The sequence below is a fragment of the Acinonyx jubatus genome, chromosome C1 (assembly GCF_027475565.1).
Source record: "Acinonyx jubatus isolate Ajub_Pintada_27869175 chromosome C1, VMU_Ajub_asm_v1.0, whole genome shotgun sequence".
Lineage (NCBI taxonomy): Eukaryota > Metazoa > Chordata > Mammalia > Carnivora > Felidae > Acinonyx > Acinonyx jubatus.
In genome coordinates, this window is record NC_069381.1 from 136,576,287 (window position 1) to 136,600,837 (window position 24,551).

At 35.8% G+C, this 24,551-nt stretch overlaps 1 protein-coding gene across 1 annotated transcript in view; it reads left to right on the forward strand.

The window, feature by feature from the left end:
• Nucleotides 1–22,688, forward strand: part of ACVR2A (activin A receptor type 2A) — an 82,371-nt gene extending 59,683 nt beyond the window's left edge. Inside the window, exons 5-11 of the mRNA XM_015068367.3 lie at nucleotides 7,534–7,677; nucleotides 9,982–10,125; nucleotides 11,127–11,272; nucleotides 13,220–13,334; nucleotides 15,798–15,936; nucleotides 19,295–19,425; nucleotides 20,336–22,688. Of these exons, the coding sequence (XP_014923853.1) occupies nucleotides 7,534–7,677; nucleotides 9,982–10,125; nucleotides 11,127–11,272; nucleotides 13,220–13,334; nucleotides 15,798–15,936; nucleotides 19,295–19,425; nucleotides 20,336–20,530 (1,014 nt within the window). The 3' untranslated portion in view covers nucleotides 20,531–22,688. The remainder of the gene's footprint in view (nucleotides 1–7,533; nucleotides 7,678–9,981; nucleotides 10,126–11,126; nucleotides 11,273–13,219; nucleotides 13,335–15,797; nucleotides 15,937–19,294; nucleotides 19,426–20,335) is intronic.
• Nucleotides 22,689–24,551: the final 1,863 nt, after the last annotated feature.

Sequence of the window (24,551 nt, forward strand, 5' to 3'; positions counted from 1 at the left end):
CACGTGGGGCACTGTGCTGATGGCTCAGAGCCTGGAGCCTGCTTTGGAATCTGTGTCTCCCTCTCTCTGCCCTTCCCCACTCATGCTCTCTCTCTCTTTCAAAAAAAAAAAAAAACATTAAAAAATATAAACAACGAATATTTATAAAGTCAAAATAGCTTTTATAGTAAGTACATATAACCCTGTAGGTAAACATAACCATCTTACCACGCCATAATTTATAGAATATGTAGTGATCCTTTTCCTTTTTGCAGCTTTACTTGAAGAATACAAATGCTAAAATAAATAAAAATTTCTTCTATCCTTAATAATAAACCTGATGCTTTTGAGCAGTGGCAAGAAGGAGATTGGTCTCTTCAGACTTTTAACCTCCCCCCTGCTAACTACCCTGAGGAGCTACCTTCTCCTTAGGGAACTTACTCAGAACTTATTATGGAACTGTCTCATCCACCTCTGTCTGCCTTTGCCTTGCTTTCAGGAGTTAGTTGAGAGAAACTGGAGGAAGTAGGAGTTGGTGCATCACAGTGGAATTTTGAAGATCTAACTGGATAGAATGATGGCTGTGCATTTGGCGGTATCAATATTATTGAATCTGTTAATGTATAATGTCTTCCTAGCTCAGAAACATTTGTTCTGATACATACACTATATTATTTCTTTATATATTCTATTTCTGTCTGCTTGGCAATAGTCTTTTTTAAAATTAGCAACTGTAAAATTTCCTACAGCATGAGATAATTAGATGACTAAGATGAGACAAATTCAGAATTGGTCGGTTTTCAAATACTTTGTGTAGGGGGCAGGGGGTAGGAGGGGTCCTTAATTCTTCTTGAGGTCCTAAGAAGATACTTAGTGAGTTATCCCCCTGTTAGATATATATATGTATATATGTGTGTGTATGTATGTGTGTGTATGTATATATACACATATGTGTATGTACATACACACACACATAAAATATATCAATCTTGGAATGATTTAAGTAGTAAATAGGAGAAAATTCATAGTATATGTCCTATATGTTTATAGTATATAAATGAACCAGAATCTGTAATCTAGAAAGATTTCTTTGTATTCCTGTTCTGTATATCTAACTGCCTACTAAACATCAGCAATTAGATATTTCCAAATAGTTAACATTCAGGGAAATAATCTCTCCAAACTTCGTTCTCAGTAAATAGACCCAGTAACCATTTGTTTGCACGAGTCATTGTATCCCAATGCCATTGTCGTACCTAATCTGTCTCCCTCTAGTACTTACTCCATTTTTCAAGGATCCTCTCCCCAGGAAAATCTTATTTAACCTGCCAGTGTAAGTCAGTTTTCTCCTTACAGGTGCTCAGGATACTGAATTTCTTTTTATTGCAATTATTTCATAATTATGCATTCATTAGTGTGGTATCTTTGATTAGTCTTACTTCCCCACACTGTAGTAAGCATCACGAGAAGCCAGATAGTCAGTGTCTGGCGCAAAGTAGGCGCTCAGTAAAGATTGGTTGAGTGAATGGAGAAGTCCTAGTCATTATTTTCTGATATTTGGCAATATAATTTAGTTAAATTTCTTTCCCCCTTATGGAATAAGCAGCGAAGTCTCTTTCGCATCCAGGAGCCTAATGACTTGACATTAATGTGCTGATTTGTTTTTTACTGTTCTCTCCAGTTATAGTGCATGATAGTCAAGTTTCATTTTCTGTGTTGTGAATTCAGATTGTTTTTTGTGTGTTTGTTTGTTTGGCTTGGTTGCTTTTTATCCATGTATTTCAGTGATTTAATTTTTTTGGATTCTGTTTTGACCCTTTTATTTTGTAACATAGTTTACACATTGAGGCCTGTCGTTGGCATCTCTTGTTTAGCTTGATCATTCTAGGATTTATTCTCATGTTCATTTATTGAGAAGTATATTGAGCAAAGATAGACTTTTTGGTAAGATGCATGGATGGCACATACTTGCACAGTGTTACTTGCAGTGGTAGGTTTATTATCCCTGTTACAATTCCTTGTAAAACAAAACCCGAGACATACCTATGCCCTGGGAAGCTAAAGTCTAGTTATTCATTTGGCATGTATTTCTTTCAAAGAGATGAATTTTACTCTGGAGTACTGATAAGATGTTGTGATAGTAGGATTAGCTAAGCCGTTTAGATGAATTATAAATAATCCTGAACCATTATCATAGGAGAAAAATCAAGAAGGAAGAAAAACTAAGCTGCTGGTGCAGATAAATGAGTTGTCAAATCAGTGCTATTCTCTGTATAAATATTGTAGAGATATTAGAAATGGCGGTTATACTCAGTGATTGGAGGGGATTTGAAGGAGGGGATTTTTATATTGGTGACAGTATTTCTCTTAATTATAAATTTAGGCCCTTAACTATATTAGGATGACTGGGAAAATGAAAATCTTATTTTCAAAAGTCTTGGCAGTATCTAAGTGTCCTCAGACTAAAAAATATGTATGGATACTTGTTCTCATGGCCACCACTACTTGACTTCTTCACTCTTATGTGGCTAGTAAGTAGTCAACAGTGGGCCTGGCCTGTCACTGTGTTCTACTTAAATCTCATTTTTAAAATTTTTTCCTCAGTCTTATTTTCTTACCCTAGTATATTGTTTATGTTGCACACACAAAGACATCAGGAACATTTTTCTATTATGATTCTACTGTCTTCCGTGAAAAGGGAGTGAAGCAGTTCAGGAAATAGATTTTAGAGATTCGTAAAACAACTGTTAGAGTGTGGGCTGAGAACCAACTTCTAGTTACATAAAAATGTCTCCTGTGCTGCTCCTGGTTTTTGTTAAAGGCAATACTGCCCTCTCGTGTCCAGAAGCCAATTCCAAGATATTTTCTCAATTAAATTGCTCATTTTACTCTTCCAGTTGAGACTCTAGAACTTCTTAGAAAAACACGTAACAATTACTTAAGACTCGGAAGTTTATTGGATCAGGTAACTTGGGGTCATACCAGAACCATGTATATAATAATACCCCTTATCTGAAAGGTAATGTCCAAGTTTTTTGTTTGTTTGATATTACTTTCCTCTGTTTATAAGGAAAGTGTTCCCAACTTTTATTTTAAAAATATGATAAATTGGATCATTGCCAATTTTAAAAAGCTAAATCATTATTCTCTTTCTTTCACTTTTGTAACTGATGTGTCATTTTTCATTTCATTCTTGATATAAATCGTAATTTCTTTTGCCTGTGTTTTTTCTTCACAAGCACGCCTTTCATATAATGATAGAGGTAAGATGCATTGATGTTTGTTTTATGGTTGTGGAACTTTTTGTGGATGCATACTGAACATTTTGTTTTCAGATTTTTGTTGTCGTTGTTGCTTTATTGTGCATCCTTTATAAATTTGTTATGATTTTTTTTTTTACCACTTTTAGTATTAAAAACATGATTGATTTGCCACGTAATAGTTTTGGTTTTCAAGGAATCGTTACCAGCATTTATACTTATCTAAGTTGGAATGTAGACACAACGGTTTTAGTTGAGTAGACATTAACCCCTAGTGGCTAGAAATGTCACTAGCTTAAATGTTCACGTATGCACATTTTTAACAGGAGCTGACTTTCTGGTTGAACCCATTATCTTTTAACATGAAATCTATATTTTCACATAGTTTCTTGCATCTTTAGCCTCTGTAGCAAATGGGCTAGCCAGTTCATCTTTTGCTGTCTAGAGATTAAGGCTTTATTTTAGATTAGAATTCACCCTTCTCACCCTTGAGAACTCAGAATAAAGAAAATGATCACAGACTACTTTGCAGCTCTTCACTTGTACTAATTTATTCCAGTCTTGATTTTGTAATTCTAGAGGGTAGTGGTGTTTGGGTAGGTGCACTTTTTTTCAGCTACTGCCATTTGTTGTTTCTCAACATGAGGTCTTCTGATGCCAGAATTGTATAATTTTCATATACAAATGGGTAAAGAAGAGATGTAATCAGAGCTATGTTCTAATACATGTCTTCTTAACTGTGCAAAGTAGCATGGGTATTTATTGCAAGAGAACTAGAGACTTAGGGCAAGTTTTCAGGAATTCTGCACACCTTACCATGGCTCCCTAAAAGGTGGTTTTCTCTGTAGCAGGGCGAAGACATGTTTTATGGATAACATCAGAATGTTGATGTCATTATGAAGTTTAAATCTGAATTTGTCTCTTTGGGTTGTTGATATATTTTAAAGGTATAAATCTTTATTCCTAGAATCAAGTACAGTTGACTCTTGAACAATGCGGGGTGAAGGGAGTGCCGACGCCCTACACGGTCAAATCTGCATGTAACTTTTTACCCCCATCAAAGTACTAAATTTTGTGACTGGTAACACAAACCATTGATTAACATATATTTTGTATGTTGTATGTTTGATATACATACTTACTTTATTATTACAATAAAGTAAGTTAGAGACAAAAAAATGTTAAGAAAATCATAAGGAAGAGAAAATACATTGCATTATATTTATTGGAAGAAAAAAGAAACATAATAAGTGGACCGCTGAAGTTCAAACCCATGTTGTTCAAGCGTGAACTGCATTGACTTTTGGTGGGTAAATTAGTATAATGATGCTCATAAACTGAAAATAATTTCTGATATTCTTAGATAATAGGATAAATAAAAGCCAAATATTAGAGATACAGTTAAAGCGTCTTATAAATTTAATGAAGAGTTGAAAAGTATGACATAGAATATTCTAGTAATTTTTCATTAAAACAAAAAGGTATATTGATTTGGCACTATATATTTTATTCAGTTAGCTGTACTTCATTAGCTCATTTTGAGTCTCAACTTTTAAGTATTATAGAGTATTATTTAAAAACACATGTATCATTTCTAAAAGTTTTGAGATTTTATACGAATGTGTTTTTGTAGACCTTTTCCTCACCCTTTAAAAATTTGCCAGTGTTCTTAAATTTAAGCTTTTTATTTATAAGTAATTTTGACAACAGTCTGTTTTCAGGTTGTTATGATATAATACTGAATAGAATGGTAATGTCATTGGGAGAGTGACCTAAGATGCTTTACTGAAATAATGGTAGCTTAGAACTTGCCAAACAAAACCTTGGAAACTTATGGGAACCTTGAAGTTTATCTTTGCACTTAGAAACTATTCAGTGATCTTTTCCCCCTAAGTATAGACATTGAGAGTTCTTGCATGTTTCCTAAAATTAAGGTTAGTATTATTTTGAACTGCTGACATATTCTTAATTTGAGATGTGGATTAAGTCATCTCAATACTGTTTTATAGACTAAATCCTAGCTGTGTGGTTGGTACTCTTTAGAACAGAATTGGTAATATAGAATGTTATCAAGAGACATTATCAATTTATATTAAAGTTATTCAAAATCTTAATGTTTAAGTAAAGAGCGATTCTATTCTTTACCTCGTTATTTTGCCTCTTCACCTTTCAGCTCTTATCTGCATACTTTAGTTTTTGTTATCCCTGCTTTGACAACTTGACGTTTCTGACTTATTTCTAAAGAAGGGGGGAAATCATTGATTTTAACTTTATAGTAATTTTAAAGTTTTTCAGGGGCACCTGGTTGGCTCAGTCGGTTAAGCGTCCGACTTCAGCTCAGGTGATGATCTCACAGCTCCTGAGTTCAAGCCCTGCATCGGGCTCTGTGCCGACAGCTCAGAGCCTGGAGCTTGCTTCGGATTCTGTGTCCCTCTCTCACTCTGCCCCTCCCCTGCTCATGCTCTGTCTCTTCCTCTATCTCAAGAATAAATAAACATTAAAAAAAATGCTTATAAAGTTTTTCAAACATAAATTTTTCTGTTAACGTTAATTAGTTTATGCAGTTATCTAATAATTCTTGGATTTTGAACATGAGTGGTTTCTCTTGCCTCCGCAAGAGTAGTTTTCAACCTTTTTTTCTCCTGTCTCCACATCCACGTAAATAACATACTCTTTTTCAGTAGAATCTCTTATTACAGTTATAAGTGACCAGTCAAGAAATGAGGTAGGGTAGGTTTAGTTTTGATAAAAACCTCTCCATAGATTCTTCTGTCCTCTCCCACTGAGAATCGTAACTTTGGGGGCCATACTTCTCTAAGATTTGTATCTGACTTCCCAGACACCTCACTCTGTGAAACCGCAGCACTCTTTAGCTCTACTGTATAACCTTTCATCTTTTCAATGTGTGAAGGAAAAGCAGCTTTTGTAGACATTTTAAAAATAAACATTTGAGGTTGAAATTAGTTACAGGAAGTATTCTAGTTTATCCTCCTATTTTAAAATAGGAATTCTCAAGCCATGTTATAAAGATTGCCCACAGTGAAATTGCACATTTTTCCTCTTTTATACCTTGCAATGTTTCTATTTTTTGAGGGTCTTTCTAATGTAGATGTCAACTTTTAAAATTCTTGAGTGCCACCAATAGGCTGAATAATACCTAAAGGGAGCACTGACAGTCTTAGGGCATTAGAAGAGATTTTTGTCTTGAGAGGAAAGGGAAAGAGAGCTGCATGGATAAGGGTATGGCACACTCTTTCCAAGCGACTTAGATGCCATCCAGGGTCACAGTGTCTGTTGCTGTTGCCACAGAAATTTTAGTTCCTCCTTACAATACTCATTATGCAGCCTTTCAAACATTTTTATTACTTTGCTCTGGAAGCTTTTCTGAAGGCTTCCTACATCTTGTTTTAGTTGTAGATCTTGAACTGATACGAGGCTCCTAGTGAGGAGTTCGTATAGGGAGGATTCCCTTGTATTTCATAAATGTGCTCCTGTTCACATACTGTATTTCCTCCATTTTTTAAATTACCTGTAGCAGTACTCTTCTCTTTCGTTTTACTTACCTTGTACATCTACTACAGTGACCACTCATTTTCTGGATTATAATTTGTACTTTCTTTGCCAGTCAGACTCAGAACACTAATAATTTTTATTTCTGGTCAATTTGGTAATTATAAGCAAAGGGATGAATTGCTAATAGGTTGAAAAATCAGAGTGAACGTAATAGTTTGGCTATTCAAAATATTTCTCTTAGGTGCTTTGATACACTTATTTGCAGTGTGTTTGAGAAGGACTATGGGCATTTCTGAGATTAAAGATAAACAGTCACTGGGGAAAGTAGTGGATTTTGAGGAGTATTTTTCTTTGAGACATAGTCATAACTTGCTGTTGCTGGCACTTTTAAAATCCTCCTCTTCTAATGAAGTATCAACTAGATGAAACCATTGAAATACTGTTAAGTAATATCCTAAAAGTCACAGAAAATCTTAGTCCAGAAAATTAGTGAGACTAAAAATGATTTGAGATTTCTCCTGCTGTACTTAGATAGCAGTAGTGAATGTTATTCACTGAATGTTATTATGAAAACTCTTGATTCAAGTGGCTTGCCTTATGATCACTATAAATAATTAGTAATGCTTGAGAAATCAGTTTGGGCAAGACTGAAGTTAATGTCATTTGTATGTGTTTACCATTTCTGTCAATTGATTCCTCAGTATACTCCCTTTTTTCTCATATTTAGAATTGATATGTATTGTGTGCTGCTTTTTAATATTATCATTATTGTTTATCTTAGGACCCAGGACCACCCCCACCTTCTCCGTTACTAGGTTTGAAGCCACTACAGTTATTAGAAGTGAAAGCAAGGGGAAGATTTGGTTGTGTTTGGAAAGCCCAGTTGCTCAATGAATATGTAGCTGTGAAAATATTTCCAATACAGGTATGTTATTGTATTTTTCTGATCTGCACATATTTTTTAAAAGATACACCTGGCTCGATTAGTATAATTCAGAAACAGTCTGAAAATACAAACCATATATTTCAAGGTGGTTCTTTGTGATACTGAGGAAAATGTTACCCCTTTTGTCCGTCTTCTCATCTGAGGCATGGAATTGTACAGTAGTCTTTGGAGTGGTGGAAATACAATAAATGAACACACAGGAGATCTTTTGCCAATAAAAATTCTACAGAAGTGCAAAATGAAGATGAGGATTCCAATAATATAATTTCATTGGATAACTTTTAATGTCCCATTGACATTATCAGAAAACAGAAGAATGATAGAATAGCATGCTTGTTTTAGAGTTATTTAAAGGTATTATTACCCGGACTGATTCATTTTGTTTGGTGAATTATCAGAGGCAGTGAATCAGGATGCCCAGTAATTGGTTTACTGTGGACTTGTTTTTCTTTCCCTTTTTTTAATTTTTAAAGTATTTATTCATCTTTTTTTTTTTTTTTTTTTTAAGAGAGAGAGAGAGAGAGAAAGAACCCAGGGGAGGGGCAGAAATAGAAGGGGATGGAGGATCTGAAGCGGGCTCTGCACTGACAGCAGTGAGCCAGATGCGGGGCTCAAACTCATGAATTGTGAGATCATGACCCGAGTTAAAGTTGGACGCTCAGCTGACTGAGCCACGCAGGCACCCCGACTTATTTTTCTTTTAAAGGCGGCTTACCTCATAAAACCCTGGTCTAATGCACCTCTGAGCTGTTCTTATGTTTTGTTTTATTCCATTGGTGGTATCGATCTATGATGATTTCTTCTTCCTTGTCTCTTGCTTATACACCCCTCTAGCTAATGCCATGTGTGGTATTGCAATCCTGGTTGGGTTTGGTGATGCAGGCTCCACCACTGTATCTTCACAGATCTTCCTTATTCCAAAGTTATACAGTCAAATTAATATACCTATCTTTTATCTTTCTTGCCTCCTCTAAAGCCTGTTAGAGTTGGTGAAGAAGTTTTTTACCTTTTTTTTTTTTTTTTTTTTTTTGGTAGCAATGCAGATATTTTAAAACTATAGTTCTTAGAGGAAGAGTTGGGTCTGTACTGCTAATATTCACAAATTCAGGGTTCTTCTTTCATTGTTGGAAGAAGCTTAAAAATGAGAGAAAGGCTGGGGTGCCTGGGTGGCTCAGTCGGTTGAGCATCCGACTCTTGATTTTGGTTCAGGTCATGATCTCATGGTTCGTGGGTTCTTGCCCCACATTGGGCTCTGCGCTGACAGTGTGGAGCCTGCTTGGGATCCTCTGTCTCCCTCTGTTTTTGCCTCTCCTCTGCTCTCTCAAAATAAATAAACTTAAAAAAAAAATTAGAGAAAGGCCTTTGGATATTAACATAAAGGTAACAACAGCAAGAATAACAGTAGCTAATGTTTTATTGAGTGCTTCTGTTGTGTCAGGTAGAGGTGCTTCACATATGTGTACTCTGTAATACGTATCGATACAGTACTCATACATAGAATAAAACATACAGTATACCTATAATACAACAACTCTGTGGGCAGACACTGTAGTCTCCATTTTGTTAATGAGGTAACTGAATGATGATGTAACTTGGCAAAGGTTCTTAACATAGTTTGGATCCAGAGGGTTCCTAACCATTATGCTATGGTGCCTCAAACTTTTATTATTCCATTGTGAAGAGAAACTAATTCTTTATAAGTAGACATGTAGTAAGCATGGATCACTTGCAGGCACAAATGAGCGTATAGTATTTAAAATTATTGTATTGCCTATTTATACCCTATTGCTCTCCTATTGACTTTGCGGGGTATTCTCAACATTTTGTTAAGAATGTTTGATATAATGTTAGTCTTTGAACAAAAACATTGTCCTCTGTTGAGATGAAGTCGTTCTACCTGAAATTCATATCTTACAGAGATTATTCTGAATAAACACAAGTAACTTCATACCATGATAAAATTACACTACAGTACTAAATTGTAAGCAGAATGTATTACCATCGTTAGATACAGAAGTATGGCATTTCTGCTAACTCCTATATTTACAAGCAAGAAACACAAAAAAGAATGTTTGAGCGAATGGGGCAGGGCAGGCATTTGTGATGGAGTTGTTACCTTATTGTCAGATTCCTTTTATGAAAAAATAAGATGAAATCAAAGAGTCTTTTAACACACAGCTTTATTTTTAAATTTTGCCTTAGAATCTACTTCAGTTATCTCTTAGATATGGTTTATTTGCCTGTGTTCTTTGCATTCTTACCATTCCTTCTTTTTAACTCTAGGACAAACAGTCATGGCAAAATGAATATGAAGTTTATAGTTTACCTGGAATGAAACATGAGAACATATTACAGTTCATTGGTGCAGAAAAACGAGGCACCAGTGTTGATGTGGACCTTTGGCTAATCACAGCATTTCATGAAAAGGTAAAAACTACTTTTCATTTTAACTCCAGATCAGGGTTGGCTTACCTACTTAATGTTGGCCACAAATCGCTCAGATTTATTTTTCTGGGAACAGTATGTTATTATAGACAGTTAATATTTACAAATTTAAAAAAAAAATAAGAGCAAAGATGGCAACTTTTTCACCTAACTCTCTACTTACATAATACCAGTCTTCTGTCCCTTATTTCTCGTGCTGCAGTTTTATACCTCTCTCACAAATAATTATTTCAGTGTAGCTAGTGCTTAGTAATTTTCATTTACCATACGTGATCCATTTTTATTACACGGACCATTTTTTTAGCTTGAATTTTGTTTCTCACAGTGTAGCCTGTGACAAAAATAGAGGCAAGAGATTTATCTGATGATCTTTGTTCTGTCACTGATTTGTAGAGTAGTTATCACTAAAACATACCTGCTATTTTTCCTCAATTTTTCTACTTTCAGATTTAGTGTGAAAGTACATTTTAATGAAATAGGAAATTGTGTTCTCCTTGGCAGTCAGTTTCGTCGCTGCCAGATATAAGTGGCTCTTATACTTCCCTAAATTCTTGACCAAAAGGATGGCAATAATCTTTAGAGGAAGATTCTGACATAGTTTATTGGTCTTAATTTTGGGTTTCCCAGTCCTATGGTGTAACATCTCTGTAGTCTGTATATTTTAACTTTTTAAATATTTCTTGAACTTAAATTTTCAAATAGTCTTTTTTTTTTTTTTTTTTTTTTTTTAACTCCTGCCTTCTAAATAGGAGGAAGTCGACTGTGTCTTGTAGCAAAACTTTAAAGATTAGGGGTATTCCTTCCTACTCAAATGTTTACTAAGAGGAAACTTGAACCATTCCAGAAAAATGGATTTTTAGATGTTAATATTCACTAAAAGTAAAGATATGTTGCCTCCTATCATTTCTTAAAAGTAAAGTCTCCATGTCATATGACTTTTATCAAGAGCATAAGTTGTTTCTCCCCCCCGCCCTTTTCTTTAGGGTTCACTGTCAGACTTTCTAAAGGCTAATGTGGTCTCTTGGAACGAATTGTGTCATATTGCAGAAACCATGGCAAGAGGATTGGCATACTTACATGAGGATATACCTGGCCTAAAAGATGGCCACAAACCTGCCATATCTCACAGGTAGAGCTAAAACTTATACTGTTTTCCCAAATAAGTCAATATTTATTATTTAAATTTTTAATAATCTTGTGGAAAATTTATTTTCCCCCTAATTCTCCAACCATGCTATAGGAGGCAATTGATTTTCATTTCTTTTTCACATTGGCTTTGAGATTGGCTAGGAAGTATTTTGGATAATGTATATATTAATATCATTAGCAAAATTTAATTATTGACTTACGTTTTGTCTCATTTCTGAAAGCATGGATAACATTGAAAATGTATTTTATCTATCACAAAGGAAGAAATTTGTTTTGCCTCAAAACATGATTTATTTCAAGGATAATTATTAGATATAATTATGGAGAGACTTTGAGTTACCTTTTTTTCTTATGTTTGTAATGACTATGTGATCACTACCTGAGCTGAGGTAGAAGGAGGCATCATTTGGATAACTGGGTTTAGTCAATTGCCTTCATCAGTGAAGCAATAGTAGTTGGACCCAACGATTGTCATACCTTCAAGAGGGAAAATGTTAGTTCCTTTAAACATGGGATCAGTTTGTCTTCTTGTATTCAATTTAAAGATAGTTGCTTTGGAAAAAGACCCAAAAATACAGAGAACAAACTGATGGTTGCCAGAGGGGAGGGGAGATGGGGGGTATGGGCAAAATGGGTAAAGGGGAATGGGCAAGAAGCTTCCAGTTATGGAAGGAATAAGTCATGGCGTTAAAAGGTACAACACAGGGAATATAGTCAGTGGTGTTGTAGGTGACACATGGTAGCTGCACTGTGGTGAGCACAGCAGAATGTATAGATTTCCTGAATAACTGTGTGGTAAGCTTGGAGCTAATGTAATGTTGCATGTCCACTATACTTCAATGAAACAAAAAAGATTTGCTTTAAAAGTAGTTATGAACCGATTCATTTAACAGATACTTAGCTGAGGGCCAACAGTTGGGTGTTTTGGGTTCCTGGGAGGCATTTCTTTTAATTCAACTCTAGCATAGCTTCTGATTTTGCAAATCTTGAATAACTTCCACCTCAGAAAGAGCTCCCCTTTTTTCTCACCTTCCTGCATATAGTCGGTCTCTTCCTGGGTTTTTGCTTACCTCACCTAGGCCTATAGGGAATTCATTCTTTGGCATCCCCAAAGATTATTGGGAGTAAGGTTCCAAAAAATCTTCTGAGGTGAAAACTGATTGGTTTTTATAGCATTCGTGGGTGTGTACCTGTTGCCTCCTGTGTTCCACTGTTCGTTCTGTGTCTGGGCACATAAATTTAACCACTGCTCATGGCATAGATGTATTTAGCTAGAGTATAGTAATCTCTAGGATGAATCCTTGAAGCTAGTGTGTAGAAGAAGATACCTCATGGTTTTAAAATGGTTACTCTTCAGAACACCAGGATCTAGCTGGAGCTGTTTATATTTACGGTGAAAAATTTCTGTTACACATTCTTAGAGATGTTACATATTCTTAGAGATGCTTTTTTCTACAACAAAGCTTATGAATATAAGAACCGCTAAGGGACCATTCTAACATGTAGGCCTGTACCAATAGGCCAGTTCATTTTGTTTGAATATTCTTTGTTTGGTTTCTTAAATTTCAGTTTCAGTGGGAGTTTCTCCAACTATAAACTCTGAAATATTCTTATTACCTCAAAAAACAATTTTACGTTTGGTAGGTAGGTAGGAAGGAATGACCTAGACAGTATTTTTAGAATAGCAGCTCTTTAAAAAACTACTTCATGGAGAAAGTTCCTTACTGTCCATGTTATGAAAAATGAGTTTGTCACTCTACTTGTGTACTTCATGGTATAGGGGGAATTTGCTTAAGCTTTTTCTCCCTCTCCTTTTTTCTGTGTATCAGACTTCTATAGTATACACTCCTTTCTCCCTTTCAATGAAAATTTTTAAGAAATAACTTGTTTAAAATTAATTTGAATACTTTGTCTTTTTATTTGCAAGGGACATCAAAAGTAAAAATGTGCTGTTGAAAAACAACCTGACAGCTTGCATTGCAGACTTTGGGTTGGCGTTAAAATTTGAGGCTGGCAAGTCTGCTGGTGATACCCATGGACAGGTAAGGATGATAACTATAAACTGTAAGAAAGAATAATCTTGTCCCATATTTTCTTAGAATGGCATATCTGGATTGAATTGTTCTAAAATTATTGTGTGGTTATTATTTCAGCATCTAATACAGAATGACTCTCTTAAAGAAAGTAATACGTTAAATTTGCTGAGGAAGACATTTTCATGTGGTGAAAGACTGTTAGGAGCTCCAGTGGTTTAGATCAATTCATAAAACAATTTAGACACATATGTCACGGGATTCTGTTTTTAAAACAAATCAAGTTAGAATCCAGCACATTTAAATCTAATTCTTAGGGAGTTCTTAGTATTAACTCAGTAGTTTTGTTAACTTCATCATCCTAAGAGGAATGGCAGAATAATCAGTCACTATTCATGCTACTGTGTATCTGTTATCTGTTTTTTTTTCCAGACAATAATGATAGTTTCTTGCTTCTTGGTCTTTAGTGCTTCATTACTTCTTAGCTTTTCTCTGAATTCTCTCCAGAGTTCAAAGCACTTATAAAGCCCTGTGCAATGAGCCTGTCTAGTCAGGATCTTGTACAAAGAGCTGTCAACAACAGGAATCTTTAAGAGAGCCAAATAGGAAAGTAACATTATCCATACATTTATCCTCAGAAACTGTAAGGTTAGTAAAGGTGCTTTCACTCCAAAAGATCACCTTTTTGTTAAGAAGACCAGTTTAACCTGAAAGGTGACATTTCCTTACCAAGTTGGTATGATTATCTCTTCATCTTTCAAATCATGGAAATAATTTGGTAATCAAATTCTCAGCTTTCATTTTTCCTAGTATATTGACCTCCAAGAATAGTTATTAAAGAATCATCGCATAACAAATTTTGGCAGTATTGAGTAATGATATAAGAATCTGGTTTAGAGCAGTGGTCAGCAGTCATAGTTCTCGAAAAGTTGACACCAGATGTGTTTGGAACGAAGGCAGTCTTGTGGAGTAGATTACAGAGATGGGAGATTGTGCAGGAGGCCTAGGGACAAACGTCTGAGCTGATGGTGTGATTATCATAAAACTGAAATTGGGAAATACTTTAATCCTCTGGCATCTCATAACCCTCCCCTCCTTTTTTTATGAAATAATTTTGGGACCCATTCATATCTTTTAGTGCCCTCTCAACTGGTTTACATGAGAAGGAAAAATAATTACATAAGTGGTTCCCTTGACTTTATATTTCATGGACCAGAAAATTTCAAATACACTTTATTGTACATTTTATATACTGCAAAGAATGCTGGAGAAAAATAAGATTTTTATCTTATTAATTCATAAAAGAGGACATTTTATGCTTGAAGGTAGTTGTCATTTCATAAGAAAACTACTTTGGATGGCATACATTTATCTTTAGGAGGTGTTCAGAAATCCTTGCTCCTAGTACAATTAAATAGTTACTCAGAGTAGCAAAACAGAGCTGCTATTTTTTGTCTTTCTCTAAAGCATTCTCCTTATTAAATGAATTGAAAATCTGAACTTGGGAGTCTTAGTGATCTATTTCCTTTTTTTTTTTTTAAACACTTCAATTATATGTGTATTTGCAGATAATCATCTAACTTCTAGTCTAGAGATCAGTCACCTAAGGATAGAGCTTTTTGGAACCCATTATCTGGGCTACTCCCTAGATCTACAAAAACTCAATTAGATTGTGATCCACCCAGCTATCTTATAAAATTTTTAAGCGTTCATATATGAATACTGTCAACCAAAGCAAGCAATAGTAGCTTGGTAACCATAGTTACATTACTAAGAAATACCAAATTGTTAGGGACAGATATAAATAAAGAATGCCAAGACAGAATTCATGAATAAATAAATATTATAGACTTTATAGAAATAGAACTTCAAAAAGTTTATCCATCCTTTACTTGGCTAATTCTTTTTGTTATAGTTTTTTTTTTTTTTTTTTTAACAGAGAAAGAGAAACCCTCAAAAAGGATATTTTTTTTTAAAGACACATTTCAAACAGGAATCAGAAGGACAACTGAAAAGTAGTTTTTCTTGTCCTTGTCTCCAACAAAACCACCAGTGTTTTTGTGATTACTTCCAGAAGGGGGAAAAATTCTAAGCCAACATCCAGCATGTCTGCTGATGTATTTATTAAGTATGCCCAGAAAGGATCTTAGCATATATACTGTTTTGTTCCTTGCTGTACAGTGTTTTTGGGAATCTTTCCTTATCAGTCCAGGTTTACCCCCACATTTTTTAAGAGCTGCATGGTACTGTTAAAGCAATCCCTACTGATGGAAACTTCCCACTTCCAGTGTCTTGGCTGTTACTACTTGAAATGGAGTAAAATTCTGCTGGACTCTGTAGTCTGGTGGTCATAATTTAGTTACCTTACCTGATAGCAGACCATGCTTGGTTTTGTTTCTCTTTACAGAATCATAAAATACTAGTTCATAAAGTTAATGAATAAGTACTGTTTGCTTTCAACATCTTTTTCAGGTTGGTACCCGGAGGTATATGGCTCCAGAGGTATTAGAGGGTGCTATAAACTTCCAAAGGGATGCATTTTTGAGGATAGATATGTACGCCATGGGATTAGTCCTGTGGGAACTGGCTTCTCGCTGTACTGCTGCAGATGGTAAGGGAAAAAAATATTTTTTAAAAAGATATGCCTACTGCCTACTACACATGTACGAAAAGGGATGATTACACTCAAGGTATTATGTTAAAGTACAAAATTTTTTTTTAGGTAGACTCCAGGTCTCCAGTAGCTTAAAGAGAATTCAGGAGGCAGGGGATGAGGGCAGGCTGGAGAGGGAAGGTATTGATTGATATGTATTGATCTTTACCATTGCCAGGTGTTTTGCCGGGCACTTCACATATGTCTAGCTTATTTCCTAAAACGACTTTGGAGGTAGTTACTATCTTAGTTTTACCAGTGAACAATTTGAGTCTCAAATTTTAAGTAGAAATTAAGCAGATTGTCAGTTTTAGCTTCAAGGTGGTACATGGTAAAACCTAGATTTGAAACTCTGATCCAGATGTAGGGAGAGGGCTGCTACTTTTGTAGGTCCTGCAGGTCCTGCCTGCCCTCAGGTTCCAAAGTCAAGTTTCATGGCAAGAGGAGATGGATGAAGAAGAGCTGGGGGATTTTCCGTCCCAAGTCACTCACAGCTGAGTCTGTTCATCACTCCCATGATGCCCAAAATATACCTAACCAGATGGAATTTACAGTCTGTCCTCCATGACAGAATTGAGCATGCCTTTGGATATACCATAGGTTAAATTCTGCCTCCTAAAAGCATTGAAAGTCTGAGCTGATGTAGACATTATTGTGAACACCAGCTGCATTCTCTATCACACTGATTCTAAAGGATTCCTATTCTTTGTTTTTGTTATTTAAATCCTTGTTCAAGTCTTATAAATATTTGCACTGATTGATTATAAACTTGCATACTATATTCCTGGTGTGAGAAAATTAGTCCTTAGTTCTTCTCATAAGGCCTCTATTCTCTTCAGTTTTGTTACAGCACTTTCTTTTGGTTGTGCAGATACAAGGCAAACATCTTGACAAATGTAAATTAGCTTGATCTTTTTAAATGTATAATTACCTAAAAACTTCCTGCAGATTGTGAAAGACCATAGAAGAAACTGTAGAGTACTTAAACTAACTTAACCTGTGTTTGTAAGAATATTTTCCGAGTGCTTTAATGGTTTCTCAGTGTAGGACAGACTACCTCTGGTACATGAAATTTGATTTGGGGTACTGCGTTGTTTTTTTTTTTTTAATTATTTTTAAACGTTTATTCATTTTTGAGAGACAGAGTGGGAGCAGGGAAGAGGCAGAGAGAGGGGGAGACACAAAATCCAAAGCAGGCTCCAGGTGCTGAGCTGTCAGCACAGAACCTGACGTGGGGCTCAAACCCACAGACTGAGATCATGACCTGAGCCAAAGTTGGATGCTTAACCGACTGAGCCACCCAGGTGCCACTGGGGTACTGTGCTTTTAAGGGGAACTTGGTAGAGTGCTCAGGAATGGACAGCCATTCATTCTTTTAAGATCAGGGCTTTGGCATGGGAGTTGATCCAGACCTAAGAAAGTTTGAAGCAATTTGGATATAATTCTAGCTTAGAAGTTCTATGCAAGGAAGAGTAAGCTTGAACGTTCAGTGTAGGTTGGCTCAAAGTGGAAGAGGAGGTATGTTTATTATGTGCATTTATAGAAGCAGAAGTAGGTTGGATGGCAGATACTCTAGGAAAATATATTTCATAAGAACTTTAATAATATGAACACTCCAAATCAAACCATTAGATATGGTGTTATGGGAGATGTACAAGGCCCTGCCCTTAAGTAATGTGCAGTCTAATTACAGGGATAAAATATACCCTGGACAATTAACTCTAGAGTAAGGTAAGTGTGAACGGTCCAGCTCCATGCTCAGTACGTACATATCCAGTGAGTTATTTTGGATGAATATAATACCTGAGAAATGTAAAGGAGTGATATGGGAATTTAGAGGAATGAAAAATGCTTTTTTTCCGGGTAGAGGGGTTATCAGAGAAGTTTTTATGAAAAATGAAAAGGGCAGATGCTGACACTTCTTAAATGCTTTTGCATGTGCTATGAAATACTTAACAGATTCAGGCTAAGTCTGAAATGGGGCAGGAGGGGATGGTGTGAACACTGCTAAAGTGAGTGCTGTAAACTTTAAAATCAGCAACTCTCAGACTTTAATATGTACTGAACTCCTGGTAAAGTTCATGTTCTGACTCAGTAGGTCTGGGCTGGAGCCTGCTATTTACATTGCTTACAAGCTACTAGTTGGTGCCAGTGCTGCTGACCTGTGGACTGTAGCAGGAGCGGAATAGACCCTCTAGAATGCCAATACTCTGAGGCATTGGAAGCGCTCAAGCAGACAACGGGCCATCCAGGCATTGAGGGAGGAGTCTTCCATATAGACAGGGTGGAGTTAGATGTTAGTTGGCCTTCTTCTCTCCAGGAGTCTCTCTCCAGGAGTATCTGTTACAAGGTTTAGGTCTATATAGGAAATTGCTCTTCAGTGACTGGTTTCCTTCAAGGGCAGGTCAGTAGTACAGTGATTGAAAGCACAGACTTTGGAGTCATGCAGAGATGACTCCATCAAATGGTGGATTCAAATTCCAGCTCCACCACTGAATGCTCTTGTGTAAATCATGAACTTTTCCGAGCTTCTTTCCTATCTGTAAAATAGAGGTAATGCTCCCTTCACTGCATAGAGGTAAAATGTAAGTAAATGACATATGTGAAGTTCCTATTTAGGATAAGTGCTTATAAGATTATTAATTCGTAACTGCATTTTCCTATTTGAGTATGCCTAAAAGGAACCGTTTATTTTGTTGAATAAATCATCTGTGAAGGCACATTCTGAAGAGTGGTTGGGAACCCTGTTTGGAGAGTATGTTTGTGATTTTTTAAAAACTATTCTTGGCAGCTCTTTTGAGGGCAAAGAGGTGTGACTCTCAGGTACATAGTTGTGCAGGCGGAGTGTGGGGCGGGCGGAGTGGGGGGGGAAGGGGCGGTTAGGGTGTGTCACAGAGTAAAGATTGTTACAAGACATTGCCCCAAATTGTCAGAAATGGAAGCGCCACTGTTTACCCATCTGATTTGAATTGTAAAAAGTACCTTAAAGGGACATTATAGCCTTGATTTGCAAATATTGATGGGGAAGTTCCCTTTGTCCTATATACATATGGAGATTGGCATTCCTCATTCCGTAGATAAGAAAGCTCCTTTACGGAATCCTTAGCAGGTTTACATGCCAAATCACGGAGTTTTTGATTTCTCCTAAATTAGCATTTGGGTCAAACTGTGGCAGTAGTTGAGTCTGTTTCTCTCCTGTCATTATAGCATGTTAACAGTTGGGAAAAGGTGATACAGAGTATGTTTCAGAAAATTTGTTCCAGTTTGGAAGTCAGGAAGATTTGAATTAAAATGACTTTTTTTCTTTACATTTCAGGACCTGTAGATGAATACATGTTGCCATTTGAGGAGGAAATTGGCCAGCATCCATCTCTTGAAGATATGCAGGAAGTTGTTGTGCATAAAAAAAAGAGGCCTGTTTTAAGAGATTATTGGCAGAAACATGCTGTAAGTTATACAGTAGCTTTTCATTTGAAATTCCAGTAAAATGCTTTTCAGAGAATAATTTCTATCTCTGCACACTTTTCTTCTGGGAGGATTTTCTGGGGAGGTTATATTCATACAGGATATTCTATCTAGAGTTCTGGAAACAAGAGAATTTTAGAGCTATGAGGGAAGATGGTAAAGTCATAGAGCCTAAGGCGGCTCTCATTGCTGTGGTCCTACGAGTTTGTATCCTATTTGGAAAGCTTCCCAGGGGGAAGGAGTACCTGACACTGAGCGTGTGGATACTGGGGTAACCTTGATGATCACCACCTAATGCTAGATTTAAAAGGGAAGCCGTTTTCTGCTCTCCATGTTTTGATTTGGGATTGGGATATATTCAGGTTAAGAATGCTCTAAAACTAGAGACTTAGGTGCAGAATAGAACAGTATTGCCCTCGTTATTTTGGTCCAAATATAACTGGAAACGTCGATAAAATCAGGTAGAGTATCTCGAGGATGCTTTTCTAATATTTTTTTCTATTTAACTACAAGACAGAAATGCTGATATTAAGAAAACAACAAAAATTGGTTTAAAAAAATACACCTTAGTTTTGAATCCAGTTCAAGGGTTAGCATCAAATTGACCTGGTTTATAAGCAATGGATAGGGATTTTTTGAATTAAAAATACCTAATTACCTGCTGTGATAGTCTCCGTTGTTAAGAAGTTTGATTTTTTTAATGCTTTTCTTCGGTTTCCTGCATATAATAGATATTCGTAAGTGGATGTTGAGAAATAATATCAAACTTGGCTAATCTTGAACTTTGACTCACAAAAATAGCAATTTCTTTTTGGAAATATTACTGTTTGCTGTTAGAAATTACTGTTTACTGTTAGAAAACAAATTTTGTGTGTATGTTTTTCCTTTTTAGGGAATGGCAATGCTCTGTGAAACGATAGAAGAATGTTGGGATCACGATGCAGAAGCCAGGTTATCAGCTGGATGTGTAGGTGAAAGAATTACTCAGATGCAAAGACTTACAAATATCATTACTACAGAGGACATTGTAACAGTGGTCACGATGGTGACAAATGTTGACTTTCCTCCCAAAGAATCTAGTCTATGATGGTTGCACCATGTGTACACACTGAGAAACAGGACTCTGAACTGGAGCTGCTAAGCTAACGAAACTGCTTACAGTTTATTTTCTGTGAGAAATGCGTAGGATGTCTCCCGGACACGTCAAGATGACCCTCATTTGAAAATGTGGCTCTGGGAGACGTACAGCATTGCCTGCAGCAGAGACGTGAAGGACGTGAGACTAAGAAAAGTTGCAGACTCTAAAGAAACTTTTGAAAAAGTGTACATGAAGAACATGGCCCTCTCCAAATCAAGGATCTTTTGGACCTGGCTAATCAAGTGTTTGAAAACTGACATTGGATTTCTTAATGTCTGTCAGAAGACACTAATTCCTTAAATGAACTACTGCTATTTTTTTTTTTAAATCAAAAACTTTTCATTTCAGATTTTAAAAAGGGTAACTTGTTTTTATTGCATTTGCTGTTGTGTTTCTATAAATGACTATTGTAATGCCAATATGACACAGCTTGTGAATGTTTAGTGTGCTGCTGTTCTGTGTACATAAACAAAGTCATCAAAGTGGGGTACAGTAAAGAGGCTTCCAAGCATTACTTTAACCTCCCTCAACAAGGTATACCTCAGTTCCACGGTTGCTAAATTATAAAAATTGAAAACACTAACAAAATTTGAATAATAAATTGATCCATGTTTTCTAACAAGGTATTACAAATTCACTGTGTTATTTAAGAAAAAAAGGTAAGCTATGCTTAGTGCCAACACTAAGCGGCCATTTGTAAAGCAGTGTTTTAGCTTTTCTTGTGCTAGCTTGTAATTTAAGGAAAAAAAAGTGCTGTTTTTTGAAATGAAAAAATGATGTCATTTCCCCCTTCTTCCCATGTTTTAAAGCTTCATCTTCTATCCAGTTCCCAAATTATTGCATACTTACCTAAGTATTTTTTTTTTTTTTAAGGTGTGCTGTGTTTGGGGAATATTTGAAAATTTAAAGCATGATTTAAATTTTTTAAAGTGAGCTGTGACACTGGAAAGCTCTTCATTTTTATTCTTTTAAAATAGATTTTTTTCCTATTTATATATGTAAAATTGTAGTGTATTTCTTTTCACCAAACAGTGTGTGGGACATTCTTTATCACTGTTTAAGGATCACCTCAGGAAGTGTCATTACCCAGAATTCCTCACTCTCTGCTTTGAGACTTGTAACTTTATCACTATATTTCTGCTTGGTGCCATCTTGTCAGAGTAATATTTGATGTCTGTGATACATGAAGAATTATCCTAGGATAGAGGTTTTAAATTTTAAGCACAGATTTCAGATGTTACTGCTTTAAAAAAAAAAAAATCAGGGATAACAAGTTAAACTTACAAACTTAAAATATGCAATGACATTTAGAGGTAACCGATGTTGATATAGGTAATATAACCTAGCCTCTTCCCATAAATTGCTTTCACAACTATGATATTTAGAATAGTTTCCTTGATAAGAAAATGGAACTGATGGTAGGTAGGTGCCAAAGTGCTTTTAAAAACACTATTACATTAGAATATAATTGGATTCTTCCTCAAATTTATACAGGCCAAAGTAAAACATTAATTTCCTGAATTTCTAGATTACTGACCAACAAATAGCCAGTATTATGCTATGTACTTTTGTCAGGTCATTTAAAAATCCATACATTAATTTTATACAAGAATTTTTTACATGTCACTATCAGGAGCTCACTGTGAATGTATTATCTTCAAATGGCTATTTAACCACACAGTACACTACGTTTTACATATAATGTGCACTTAATCTCTGGGAATAATAAATTATATTATTTATAGATAATGCATAGGTCAACAGACTCTAAGCAGGGAGGGAAAGAAGAGTAATAGCATTGTTGTCTGTGTGCCACACACCATACAGAATTTTGTGCTCTTGGGTCACATATATACCCAAGTTTTCATTGTATTCCTAAGAATTCCCATTTCAATGTTGAGTTTCACCTCTTTATTTCAAAAAGTACTTGACATCTCAATTTCTTGATTTCGTTTTACTTCCACTTTGAAACTTACCAAGATGGGAAAATGACAATGTTCATAACATGGAAACTGTCAATCTCCTGAAGACCAATTTCTACCTGTTCTAAACATTTAATTCTATTTTTAAGAGTTAAAAAAAAAAAAACAAATCAAAACAAAAACAAGGAATATTATGATGAATGTTTGGCTTATGTGAGCACTTGAGATAAATTTTATAAGATCAGTTATTTTCTCTTCATGTTAGAAAACATTTTTAGAAATCCTGGGTATTATACTTAACTCTAGCTAACCAACTTTAAAACTTGTATCCTTTTGAAAATTATATTAATAGAAAAACACTTTTTATAAGCAGTAAAATAAGAATGTTCCAGTGACTACCTGTCCTGATACCTAGTCTTGTTAAAACTTTCTTTTGCAGGGCATTTTCATGTTAGGTTTACAGTCAGCGCAGAGTGGGCAAGCTTACAAAAGGTTTGAGCTAGGGATACTGAAAAATAGATCCAAGAATGAGAAAAACGATGACTTCTTTGTTTTGGGGTGAACTGAGACCCCAATATTTTTTTCCTCATGTGTATGGTGCTCTTTATGATTCGTCTTGTATTTTGCCTTTCTGATACCCATCAGAACTGCTGCTCTTCCACTCTTTAACCTTGCCCAAATCTCCGCGTAAGGAATGCTTTATGATCAACTGCCATAGGACTGATGGATTAACCAGTGTTTGGCTTTATTCGAAGTCTATGCCCTGCACAGCTCTTGTATGTATTTTAGATGCTAGGAAGTTTTTAGCATGTGAAGTGTGACTCTCGTTTGAATGTTTATTACAGGTACCTTGTGAATTCCAGAACAGAGACTGTGCCTCACAATTGTTGGTCCCATGAACTTGCACTATCTTTCATGGTGATGTTTTAAAAATACAACCAGGAAAACAAAACAAAAGGAGTTTGGAATTTAAAGTAGAATCATCTGTCATCAAATTTATAAAGAACCTCTTCTTCCTCCTTTCCTCAACCCTAAGTAACAGCTACATTTAAGTAAAATGCAGGTGGGTAGGGGAAAAAACCCTGGCCAGATGATAGTTTAAGTGGAATTAAACTGATTACTATTTTAGAAAAAATGCTTCTCCACAAATATTTTCCAGTTTCTCTTTTTTACCTTTTTAAAAAATTACTTTTTAGAAACATTTGGTATAATGTGCATAAAATTATTTACTGATTTATGGGCAAAATGATACAAGTAGCATCTTGATTGAACATCATTTACCTCAGATATTCAACCAGCAGTACATTTTTTATGCAGTCTCAATCCATATCCTATTTGTTACCTCTCAAAATATTGGTAAGCAATTATTTTAGCTTTACTCTGTATTTCTTGTCAGTGTTTTGGGCACAGGTTGTTGTACTACTGTCAAATTGTACTTGCTATTTTTTTCTGCAAGTATTTAACAAAAAGCTAAAAAAAAAAAAAGCCCCATAAAACCCCACCTTGGATAAGTGATTGTTAAATATTGTACAAATAAAATGTATGCTATCCCCATTCCATCCCCGAGTTAAATAAAAAAAAAAAAAAAATGAATATCGTATTATTTGCTTATGCAGTTTTCCTTTTGCTATACATTCTTTTTGTTTTGTTTTTGAGAGAGACAGAGTGCTCGCGGGGGAGGGGCAGAGAGAGAAGAGACACAGAATCTGAAGCAGCTCCAGATTCTGAGCTATATCAGCAGAGCCCAACGGGGGGGGGGGGGGGCTCAAACTCACAAGCTGTGAGATCATGACCTGAGCTGAAGTCAGATGCTTAACCGACTGAGCCACCCAGGCGCCCCTACATTATTCTTAAAGAGGGGAAAAATAGCTCTGTAATATGGTGAGGCTCACACCTTGAGATATGCAAGAATGGAGATAGTGGTGAAAGAAGGCAAGTTTATCAAGCAGACGGCATTCCCACGAAAGTTTGTATGTTGGTCCTGCCAGTTTTAGGAAACCAGAGGCTAGCTCGCACTGGTTATACAGAAACAGAAACAGAAAAATGTG